At 45.4% G+C, this 11750-nt stretch overlaps 2 protein-coding genes across 2 annotated transcripts in view; both read right to left on the bottom strand.

The window, feature by feature from the left end:
- Window positions 1-153: 153 nt before the first annotated feature.
- On the bottom strand, window positions 154-4862 carry LOC103998044 (protein Brevis radix-like 1). The gene is made up of 5 exons (XM_009419418.3): window positions 4557-4862; window positions 4048-4463; window positions 2307-2442; window positions 1762-2198; window positions 154-607 (listed from the first exon to the last, which is right to left on the bottom strand). The coding sequence occupies exons 1-5, from the start codon at window positions 4695-4697 to the stop codon at window positions 529-531; spliced, it is 1209 nt and encodes a 402-aa protein (XP_009417693.2). The 5' UTR covers window positions 4698-4862; the 3' UTR covers window positions 154-528.
- Window positions 4863-11023: 6161 nt separating this feature from the next.
- LOC103998043 (phenylalanine ammonia-lyase) overlaps window positions 11024-11750 on the bottom strand; it is a 2514-nt gene continuing 1787 nt past the window's right edge. The window contains exon 1 of the mRNA XM_009419417.3: window positions 11024-11750. This exon is cut by the window's right edge and continues 1787 nt beyond it. Within this exon, the coding sequence (XP_009417692.2) occupies window positions 11189-11750 (562 nt within the window). The 3' untranslated portion in view covers window positions 11024-11188.

The raw sequence follows: 11750 nt of genomic DNA, 5'->3' as shown, positions 1-11750 counted from the left end.
GATTAATTTCAAATCCGACTATTTCGTAGAGCTTTACCTGCTGAAACTATACGGAATATAATCAACAAGCTTACATTGCACACCCATTTCTGTGAAGGCCTCTTTGATCACCAGAACAAAAACTCATTGAGCTCAAAGCAGGGCTTCGTAATATCAGAGAAGAAATCACGTGAAATAGCATGAGGATATGAACATCATCCTTGTACAAAAAACATCAGCCATCCACACTAACACTCACTTGTACACGTAACACAACTGAAGAGTAGCATCTTCCTGTGGCAACGGTGAATGAAACTACAAGTAAAGGGCCAACGGTGGTGTGAAACGATAGGCTCATGTAAGCAGTGTCATGTTAATGCGACATTAGTCTCATGAAGATTGGAGGAAGGCAACTACTCATTGTTAGTTGTTGCGGATATGATGAAAGAGGAAGTCCAGCTTTTTAGCCAAGTGCATGAAGAAGATGAACACCCAAGAAACCTCAATGCTGTAAAAGAAATAGCTAGAACACTAATGTTTGTTTGCTTATCAAAGATATTGCTCCTGTATCCTGCTGCGGTTCTCCTCCCACCACAACCTTGCGTGCATCTCTCCAAACCTCTCCCGACTGCAAAAGTATGATGGCATTAAAGAGAGTTAGCACATGGAAGGAAATCACAACTGTCCACATAAATGGAAGGTTTTCCGATTTCCATGAACATAGTGGCATTCAAACTGGAGCTGATTTTTACTATTGGATTTCATAAAGAAGGATTTTCGAATTTAGTATCGTGATGGAAAATATCAGTGTTCAGTTAACAATCACCTGGATATCTAACTAAGGTGTATGTGACTTCCTCATTGACACTACGCATTGTGGGTAAGGCAGCAAGTAGACAAAACATCAAATTGAAATAATCAAAGACCATTTAAATCCCAAGTTTATCGACATAAGTTCAATATAATTAGCACAACTTATCGGTAAGAATCAAGAAACAAGAAATTTATGGAATGATAAGGAGTTTGAAAATTTAAAGATGAATAGAAGATCTCCATTAAAGGTTTTACTATTGCACACAAGTTAGCTCAGTTACATAAATGGCATAACATGAGAAAGGAATTCTCCAGCAACATGAACATGAAGGGTAACATAGATTTTCCAAGGCCTGACTGATCATCATCATCTCATTATTCCATCTGCTGTTACAGCTAATTGTTCCTATATCAAGATTATTCCAATTTGGGTGATAGTGGAGAACATTCTGCTTGCACCGACTCTTACCGCACAGGATCAATTTGTCAGCAATCATGTTTTCCCATATCTGCTTAGTCTGAAACTAACCTACTCCGAGTCTACTCTATGCAATTTAGATTAGATGTCTGACCCTTGTTCTTCAGTTGGCGATCAATTCAGAAGTGGCTTTGTTTAGGTTAAATACATCAAGATCAGTTTTTACATGATGCTTTAACTTAAATAGGTCGATAGAACTCTGACAGGGCAAAAATTTGTCGATCAACCAACATGTTGAATATCAGCTTGCTTGGGTTGTAAAAATCTGTCAGAATAAGTTAGCCCACTTCAGTTGAGGTTAATGTTTCAGTCGTTCCAACAAAAATGAGGTCCAGAGTTAATGCAAATGAAGTTGCAACCAGTGCTCATGTTTGACAAATGCACGACGCACTGTATCCAGTCACAATATTTGTGAAGCTAGCATCCAAAGATCAAAAACTGAAAGGGAACCATTCAACAGAAAGAAGCCACTGAAGAAAGAGAAATCTAACCTGAATCTCACACGACGGAGTTCCCTGATACCTCCAGGTAATTCGCGAATAGTGATGTAGACACCGGGTTCATCCTCTTCCACCCATTCCCTCTCTAGATCACTAGCATTGCTAACTGATGCTGAGAGTTCCCCAGAGCGGTCCACCTCCTCAGGTGATGAGCTTGTCCTCACTGAAGCATCCATCGAAGATGTTTCTGTCTTTGCACCACTGATGCTTGACAACTTTGGGGTTGAAGTGAGGCCCCCGGAATCATAATAGTGGCGCAGATGGTGCGGATGGTGATGGCCATGGGCTCTGTAGCTTGGATGTTGCTCTAATGAATCAGATGATGAGTACCCCATCCCACCACCACCACCAATCAATGGCCTCTGGAAGTTGCGAGGGAGCCGCTCTTTGCTGAGAGGTGGCGTCACTGGGCTGTCCTCCTTCGAGCTCTAGGAAGATGATTTAAGCAGCAATGAAAAATTGGTTTAAAGTAAATAAATAACATGAAAAAGGAACTTCTGCAAGAAAAGGATTGATATCAAGCAATCTTCTTTCACCTCATCCTCGGACCTTGGTGGGGTGGGAAGAGGCATGGCGTGCCGATTGAATCTCTGGACATTGTAGAGCTCCATGACCTTGTCATAGTTTTCTGCCCACCACCTCTGGGCTTGCCACTTGTTAAACATCTCTCGGCTACCACAGACCACAGCAATCTCGTTACTAGTTTGTATGAAACTAATGCAAGCAAATTTAAATACAAACTAGCAATTAATTACTAAGACATTAAAATTTTGATGACATGCAAGGTCTCGATTATGAGCAAACAAGAACATAAGCAATCAGGCAAACCTTAATTTATCCAGCAATTTAAGTATTCTGAATCTTAAATGGCATATAAGTTCTATTGGTATGATAATTCGAATGCACAAAGCAGTGTGACTGCTCATCGGTACCACAACTGCAGCAAACAAGTCCCATACCCAAGACGCTGCATATGGCACGCAAACTCAATCTATAATGAACAAATAAATTATCCAACACCAGCAGGAAATAACATGCATCTACTAAAATCATCCACATCGTCAAAACTCTGCTATCCAACACCAGCAGGAAAAAACTGTGAAGCCATCTTGGATACGGTTGGTTCCAGAGCTCACAATTGGTTCAGAGACGTGCTAGCCTTCACAAGCAAACCTCTGTTTCCACTCCATGAGTTTTCAATGTACCGAAAGCCGCATCACACGAAGCAAAAGTTGCGTGTATGATTTCATGAAGCCAATGTGGTTTCCGAGTTCGGATAGTTGATCCAGCCATCTGCATGGATCTTAAATCCCTACACCAACCCGATCCACTAAAGTTGAGTGCGGTTGTGGCATCAGAGGCGCACAGGCGGGCGAGCACGTGACTGACCCATCAACAGCTTCAAGTCACAGGGAATCTCCAGCTCACTAACAAAACTCAAACGGCTTTCACAGCCTACAGAACTCATTGTAAAGCCTTAAATAACGAACCGCAGTTGAATACAAATAAAAATCGGTGGGCCCCTCAGCCCCAAGGAAACGCCTTTGAACAATAGACAAATAATAAACAAAGTCACCACTAGCTTTGTTTACTAGTTTTGATCCGAGTTCGTAGGCCACCCTTTTCCTCACACCCCGAAGGCGGAGGAGGAGGCGGGTCTTTTGTCCTCATTCTAAATTGCCTTCGGCTCGTCAAGCCAAGCCCTCGCCACTTGCTTGCGAGACAAGAGGAGCTAAACAACAAATTTGGAACGGGAAAGCAAAGCCTCGAGACCAGGACCGGGCTGACCCCCCCGGGGAAAGCATTCCAATGGGAAGCCGATCCCCCCTCCCCTCCTTCCTTTTTGATGCCCATCTTTTTTTCTGTCCAATATATGGCTTCTCGGAATTTCGAAAGATCACCGAACGAAGCTCTTTAATTGCATCCCTTCCAAGAAGTATTGGAAGCAACCAATTGACCAAAACGCCCACTTACTCAACAGCTGAGTGTCATCAAAATGCTCTTCGTTTGGTAAAAGAGAAGGAATTGCTTCTCAAAATCGGTTGGAAGATTTTAAACCTAGTCCAGTTTGTTAGTGAAAAACGATCTTGTCGATCGAGTTAAAGGTTTCCTCTTCCGTTTCATGCCACTGTGGCAGTGGTGAAACATGGAAGCGCTCACCCGAGGTACCCAGATCTCGGCCCATGGCGGACGGAGGCGGTGACCGCACTCCCGCGGCCGCGGGGAGACGAGATCCACGTGGGTCGATAACGAGGCGCGAGAGCGGTGGCGGAGTACCTGAAACGGATCCTCTTGAGGTCGTTGCCTCCCTGGGGGAGCGAGAGGAAGGTGATCAGGACCCCGGGCTCGACCTGGGCCACCCACTCCTTGGGCTCCTCCTCGTCGCCGTCCTCCAGAAACGCCGACGCCGCCTCCAACGAGGCCTCCGTCCGGCCGCTCACCGAAGGCGTTCTCTCGCCGCTGGAGAGTGCCTTGAGCCGCGCCTGCAACTCCCGGCCCATAGCCGGCGGCGGCGTGGACGCCGCGCTCCCGCCGGCTCGCCGGTACGCGTAGTGGAACCGCTCCGACCCCGACGCCGCCTCCGAGTCCGCGTAGCCCCCGTGGTGGTGGCGGCGTCGTCCCCCGGCCGCCGCCCCCGAGCACGGCTTACAGTGCCGGTACGCCCCCGACGCCCTCAACGCCATGTCCTTAATCTAGTCCAAACAAAGAAAACCAAATCAAATCCAGATTCGTAGAATGGATCCGAAGAAGCCTAAAGCGGAACCCTGGATCACGCGATAGGTTACCTGGGACGTAAGGGCTTTGATGGCCTGGCGGGTACCGGGCGTGCCGGCCCCGGTGGCTTCATCATCGTCGGGATCGTGGAGCGGTGATCCACCGCCGCCGCCGCCGCCGAGCTGCTTCGAGCAGGCGATGCACGTTAGCATCTGGGAGCGAGAGAAGTGAGGAGGGAACGGTGAAGGGATTGGGACGTGAGAGGGTTTTGATGGCGACTTGGCTCGAGGAGGTGAGTGAGCTTTAAGGACCGAGACCAGAGAAGAGGAAAGGGGAGAGGGGAGACGGCTGCCGTTACACTGGTCTTGCAGTATGTCTTAAAAAGGCACATAAAAAAAGGGGAGGGCGGAATTCTAATTGGGTGCGTATAAAGAAAAAGCTGTTACCGGCTGAGTTGTAGTACGGTCAGTATCTGCAGGAGCGGTGGGGAAGACGAGAACGGGTGGCGAAAGGACACGTGGCGGTGGACGCATCCCTCGCTTCCAAGAGTGGAAAAGGTTAGTTTTTGCCGCCACAGATTCCAATTGAGCTATTTTTCTTTTCTTTTTGTTCTTCCTAATTAAAAGGTTAAAAGCGTTTTTTTGGGAATAATATTGAATGGTGGAATAGTACTATTGGAAGATTTGTTACTATTTCTTGTAGTGTACCACTGAGAACATTTGTGTTGGATCAAAATGACCTTTGAATTTACATTTTAAATAGATTATTTTTTGACATAAAAAAATAATGCTCCATGCAAAGTGCATTATTGATCGTTACCTATCAGAAGTGACTCATTGTCACTTAGTGGAAACACATACCTCAATCCTACTCATTACTATCGTCTCATATCAATTTAGAAAATGTTATTAAGCTATCGTGTATGTTTTTATGTGATCATGTCATTTGTCTTGATTGATAACTAGTTGTCTTTGGCTATGATTGCGAACGAAACAGGTACATTAGGACTCTTGTAATTGTTTTCACAGGTTTTATATTTTAATTTGATATCAATTCTAGTAATATATCCAACCGATTTAATTCCGATATATCCAATAGGATATAGATCTATTTTGACCAATATTAATTTTATATATATATATATATATATATCACTCTGTACCAATCATATATCATGCTATCAAATATATATATTCATGGATAATTTTCTTTAAAAAAAATTTTTCTTAGATGATGCACCTTATTTTTAGTTTTTCATTTGATCTCTTCTAAATAACTCTAGCTACCACTAACGCATTTTTCTTTCTTTATCACAATTGTATGAGACGAAAGTGATGGGATGGGATAGAGACGGTAACGATAGAACAGAAATAATAAAAATCTCATGAAGGTGAATAAGATGATCACAACAATATCCGATGGGGGCAGAAGTGACAGGACAAGAGTGAGATAGATCGAAGGCAACCAACAATGTCCACTTGAAGTAATGAAAACGTAAGAGAGAGCTTTCAACAATTTAAGAGAAGTCATGTTTATGTTATTTGTTAAATATATGAAAAGGATAATTTAAGAGTCATTTGATGAATAGATTCATTAACAATTATATTATTTGGTAAAGAAACTTGAATTTTTTTTATTTATTATTTTCTATTCAACAATATTTAGCACTTTACTCATTTATTATTTTCTATTTAAGAGGTTCCAAACTTTCATATTCTTTAATTCTCAGAGTGAGAGCATAGTAGGAGATATCAAGTATTTATCGATGATAGAGAGTAAGAAAGAGATCGAAAGTAAATATAAATATTGACCAACATAAATTGGATCATTAATGAATTGTATCGTCTAATTAACATCCTTCGTGATTACAGAATTATTGGATCGATTCGAACGCAATCCATACTAGAACGAGTTAAATAAAAATTTCAATCACATGGATATAGAGAAAGATATTATTATCGACAAACCCCTCTTTCTTATTTAGCAACCCCTTACCTCATACAACCATTTAGAAAATAATCAAATATAATCTTTGTAGATGCATCATCTTAATTACTAATCATACTCCTATTTTCCATAACCCCCTCGATTGTTTTAGAATATGACATGTTTCAAAAAATTGTCTTTTGCATTTATAATCGGATATTTTTAATTCTAAAAATATTAAATCGATCTAACAAATGTAAAGAATTATTTCTCACCTTCTTTTTTTTATCTTTTGACCGTCTCATTTGATTGTCAATTGTTTTCATCGTTTTAGATTACGAAAGATGTTCGACGAATAGAAGAAAAAGACATTTATGGAAGGAGTTAAAAGTGTGTACTAAAGACAAGTCGATCATTTACATTTGAATAAAATAAAATCTCGTGAGAGAAAAGAAAAAAAAAAAAAAAGGAAGAGATGAGGAAACAATAAACAACTCTTTGTTTCTATGGCTTCAAGTGATCTCTAATCAATATCTAATGCATTTTACGTCACCACATGCCAAGTGATCTCTAATCCGTATCTAATGTATTGTTCAGTTGTTCGAACTCATAAGCTTCACATGCAACACCTCGCGTGCACGCAGTCCATTGGTGGCAACAAAACAAAGAATTCATATCAAGAGAATGAAAATAATAGTGATACATATATATATATATATATATATATATAGAGAGAGAGAGAGAGAGAGAGAGAGGAGTTGGATTATTCATGGGGTGCAGTGAACACGCTGGGCATAAAGTAGATGTCATTAAGTTGGTCAGTCAAGTAGTGTACGTCGGATGCACCTGATGTACAAAAGGCCTCCCGTCCTCGTCTGCATGCCTTGTTGCTGGTGAAGAGACAAAGGCTGGGCCACATAGCCGGTGTACTTTGACCACTTTGTAGTCTCCCCTGATGCCGTGCATATATGTCGTATCGTGTGCTTTTGATGTGGCCCACTCCGACACGGCTGCCACATAATCAACTTTACTTGCTTTTCCATTTGCAAGAAAGACTGATTAATCGTTGGTTATTTTTGAATTAAAAATGATATTTGTAAGTACATTATTTGTCCTGAAACTTAGATTAAATATCGATATAGGGAAATATGTTTTTTTTTAAAAGAAATTTCATGTAGTAGAGTGGATGTCGGTGATATTCGTGATAAGTAGATAAGATTTCCCGAAGTCAGTTGAGAAAAATAGATCGAACTATAGAGGAGGCTATGATTGACAATGCTATTTTCAAGGTAGTGCGGGATGAGGAGAAAAATAGATCGAACTGCAGAGGAGGCTGCAACGATGGGTGAGGAAGCTGTAGAGGAGACTGCAGCGATGCACTGCAGAAGAGGCTGCAGCGATGCAAGCTGCTGAAGCTTGCTGTGGCAGAGAAATTATTATGGCAGAGGGAAGTGGCTACATATGGAAGCTGTAAAAACTACAATCGTTCCTGTTGCCGCAGGAAGGCAATGATGGTTGTTGTTGTGGGAAACAACTTTGAGCCGTGGCCTCGGGGCCGACGCGGCTCGGTTCGGGTCCGGACGACGGGGATCTCCCCGGGGCGATTCTCGAGCCCGCTAAGGCGGTCGGGTGCGGTGTCCGATCGGGATGGTGTAGCCGTCTCCTCCGGGCAGGAACTCCTCGCCTACGCGTCCAAAGGGGACCTTCGGCTTCGCACCTGCACAAAGGTCGAGTCGAGGCTCTCGGCCCGACCCCTCCGACGATCAAGTTAGCTGATGTGGATGGGGTTTCAAATGAAGAAGGGTTTTTGTGTGTCCCCCCCTCCCCTTTCTAATGAACGAGAGGGTATTTATAGGGAAGCATACTGCTTCTTGAGCTGCCCGCTTGCAGGGGGCAGGCTGGTAGCGTTTGACTTTGTGTTGGCGTGGCGTAAAGAATTGAGCTTTGGCAGGATGTTAATGCGCCTCGGTCGGCGTTCCGATCTGCATTGACCAGGTGCTATTGCGTGAGGCGTCATCTGACATCAGCCGAGTCTTATCATAATTACTTTCCTCATCATATTCCCCCCCCCGAAGGAAGTCATGCCATAAAAGGGGGGGGTCCGAGGCATGGCTTCGACTTTGAGAAACTGTCCCAGCCGAGCGCCTTGCCGGAGGTGTGGGAATCGTGGAGTTCAGCAACTAAGAAGGGTCGGATGTGCATCGGTGACCCAGGTAGCGTGCGGCCGACGAGCACACTTAGTAGGGCAGGCCGACGCATGGTATGACCTCGGTGAGCATGGGGCCGAGAAGGATGACGTAGGCGAGCTGGCCACGCGCATGGGGCCGAGGAGACGAGGAGGCGTGGAGCTGAGGAGCCGAGGAGCTGAGGGCCGAGGAGCACGACGCAGGCGGGCTGGCCGCGCAGGTGTGGTCTCGGGCAACATGCGGTCGAGGAGCACGACGCAAGCGGGCTGGCCACGCAGGTGTGTCTCGGGACGCATAGAGCCGAGGAGCACAACGCAGGCGAGCTGGCCGCGCAAGTGTGGTCTCGGGCAACATGCGGTCGAGGAGCACGACGCAGGCGGGCAGTCACCCAACATTCCGGGCCCTCCTTCTAGCGCCAATTTGTTGTGGGAAACAACTTTGAGTCGTGGCCTCGGGGCCGACGCGGCTCGGTTCGGGTCCGGACGATGGGGATCTCCCTGGGGCGCTCCTCGAGCCCACTGAGGCGGTTGGGTGCGGTGTCCGATCGGGATGGTGTAGCCGTCTCCTCCGGGCAGGAACTCCTCGCCTACGCGTCCAAAGGTGACCTTCGGCTTCGCACCTGCACAAAGGTCGAGCCGAGGCTCTCGGCCCGACCCCTCCGACGATCAAGTTAGCTGATATGGAGGGGGTTTCAAATGAAGAAGGGTTTTTGTGTATCCCCCCTTCCCCTTTCTAATGAACGAAAGGGTATTTATAGGGAAGCATACTGCTTCCTGAGCTGCCCGCTTGCAGGGGGCAGGCTGGTAGCGTCTGACTTTATGTTGGCGTGGCGTGAAGAATTGAGCTTTGGCAGGATGTTAATACGCCTCGGTCGGCGTTCCGGTCTACATTGACCAGGTGCTGTTTCGTGAGGCGTCATCTGAAGTCAGCCGAGTCTTATCATAATTACTATCCTCATCAGCTGTGGTGGGAGGTGACTACTTTGTTCTTTGGATTAATGTTGCCGAGGTGCGTCGAGGTAGAGGAAATGACAGGCAGTTGCCAGCTCAGGTAGGAGAACACTGCAAAACAGGGTAAGCAGTGTCAGCGTCGAGCACCTCGACGAGGTTGCACGACAAGGATGGCGGCAGCAACACTTCTCGCTCGAGTGAGATGTGGGAATGAGGAGGAGAGGTCGCTGGCCGGGGAGCAGTTGTGAGGACGGTGGCTACCACGGTAGCGTAGGCGATGTTCTTGTGAGGGCAAGAGGTGGCCGAGCAGTCTCTGACTCCGGAACAGGAAGTAGCGACGTTGGAGGAGAGGTAAGCAGCAGCATTGCCCTTTCCAACTGAATATATCGGAAGTAGCACAGGGTTGGATGATGCTTCGGTATATTGTCGAGCATTAAACAATCTTCACAAATTCGCATGTTAACTTGACGGGAACTTACCTTAGCACCCGACACACCGAAACTTCTCATTCCTCTCTTTTCTCTCTTGCACTCAAGATGCTCGCTGAATTACTTGTAAAGTTTTTCTTTTCGTGAGACGTCGGAACTTATCCGTCCTTCAGGACCTTGCACCGGAACTTCTCATTCCTCTCTTTTCTCTCTTGCACTCAAGATGCTCGCTGAATTACTTGTAAAGCTTTTCTTTTCGTGAGACGTCGGAACTTGTCCGTCCTTCAGGACATGTACGAGGCTACAACTAAGCTAACTTTTTACGGATGTATATGTCACAAGAGCGCTTCATGATTTAGGTAATCTTAGCTAAATTCGAGGAGTTAGCACGATGGTACTTCACAACTTCGATAAACGAACTCTCGATTCCAACTAGATTGAGAACTTTTGATATAAAAACCAAGAGCTACAATCGAGAATAATTATTTTTCTTATCAAAGTTGGCTCAGTAAGTAATTAGAAGTTAGATAACTGATAATAATAATAATATTATATATATATATATATATTGAATATTTAATCAGAATAGTTAATCCGGTGTCCCGATTGAACCGCTTGGACATTGGAATATAATTGGTTCGATTCAGGACCGATTCATTCCGAGGAAAGGGTCCCGGTTCGATTCGATCTTTGGAACTGATCCAGCGGAGTCGCTTTGTTAGTTGAGTTTGGTGAGAAGCATTGCGTCCACATTATTGCTCGATTTGATTGTAGAATTAGATGACATAACAAAGATAAGGCTCCAACTAGCTTGTAAAAGCGGAATAGTTTTTGGATAATGATATTATTAGATTAGATCATTTTCTTAAAGTTAAATTAAATATTTCGTTAAATACGAATCTTTATTATAATTAAAATGGTTAAGTCTCATAAGATTAAGGCATCGTTGAAGATTTATAGATTTTCTTGAAATCTAAGTCGCCGTGTGACGAACGTTTCCAAGGGTTTGATTTTTTTCTCCGTCAAAATATTATAATCAGCAGAAATGTAGCTTTGGATCCGAAGAGTTATTTGGGTTTCGAGATGCACAAGCAGTACAAAGTAAACAAACAAAGTCACCAGCGTTGAAGCTTTACGAGCACATGCAGGGAGGAGGCAATGTGACTGCAGGGAGATAGATCTAAGACGGGCAGCCAATCACCATCTTTCTTCCTCATAAGTTCCAATACCCCCTCCCGCTGGTGGCCGACGGCGACCTCACCTGCTCAAACCAGCTCCAGTTCTCCGGATTCCTGAGGGCCGGCGACGACGCCTCGGGCCGTGGCGTGAACGGACCGGCCGACCCCCGCCACTCCCCGACGCACTTCACCACCACCTCTCCGATCTTCCCTTCCTCCATCGCCTCATAAACCTTCTCTATGTACTCCCCGGGACTCACCTTCTTCTCCCCTGTCAGCAGCTCCGTGCCCACCTCCTCCCTCACGAAGTTGTACACCGGGTAAGTCCTGCACTTCTTTATCCTACTCCCCACTATGAAGTCTCCTCTCCCAAACCTCTCCCTCGCCTTGGCGATCTCCTCATTCAGTGCGCTACCCAGCTCCTCCTGGAACTTGGGGATCCGCTTGAACGCCGCCATGCCTTCCTCGGTTCCCTCCAGCGCCTTCTCGACCAAAACCTCTCTCAGCTGGAGCATCAACGCGTACGACGGGTTCGCGGGGTCGTCGATGTAGGAGAAAACCGGCTGCCTTTCGGCGACTTGGATCAGTTCTTTCTCG

This window comes from Musa acuminata, chromosome BXJ3-9 (assembly GCF_036884655.1).
Source record: "Musa acuminata AAA Group cultivar baxijiao chromosome BXJ3-9, Cavendish_Baxijiao_AAA, whole genome shotgun sequence".
In the NCBI taxonomy this organism is placed as follows: Eukaryota; Viridiplantae; Streptophyta; class Magnoliopsida; order Zingiberales; family Musaceae; genus Musa; species Musa acuminata.
This window is presented reverse-complemented; position numbering and strand designations above follow the sequence as displayed.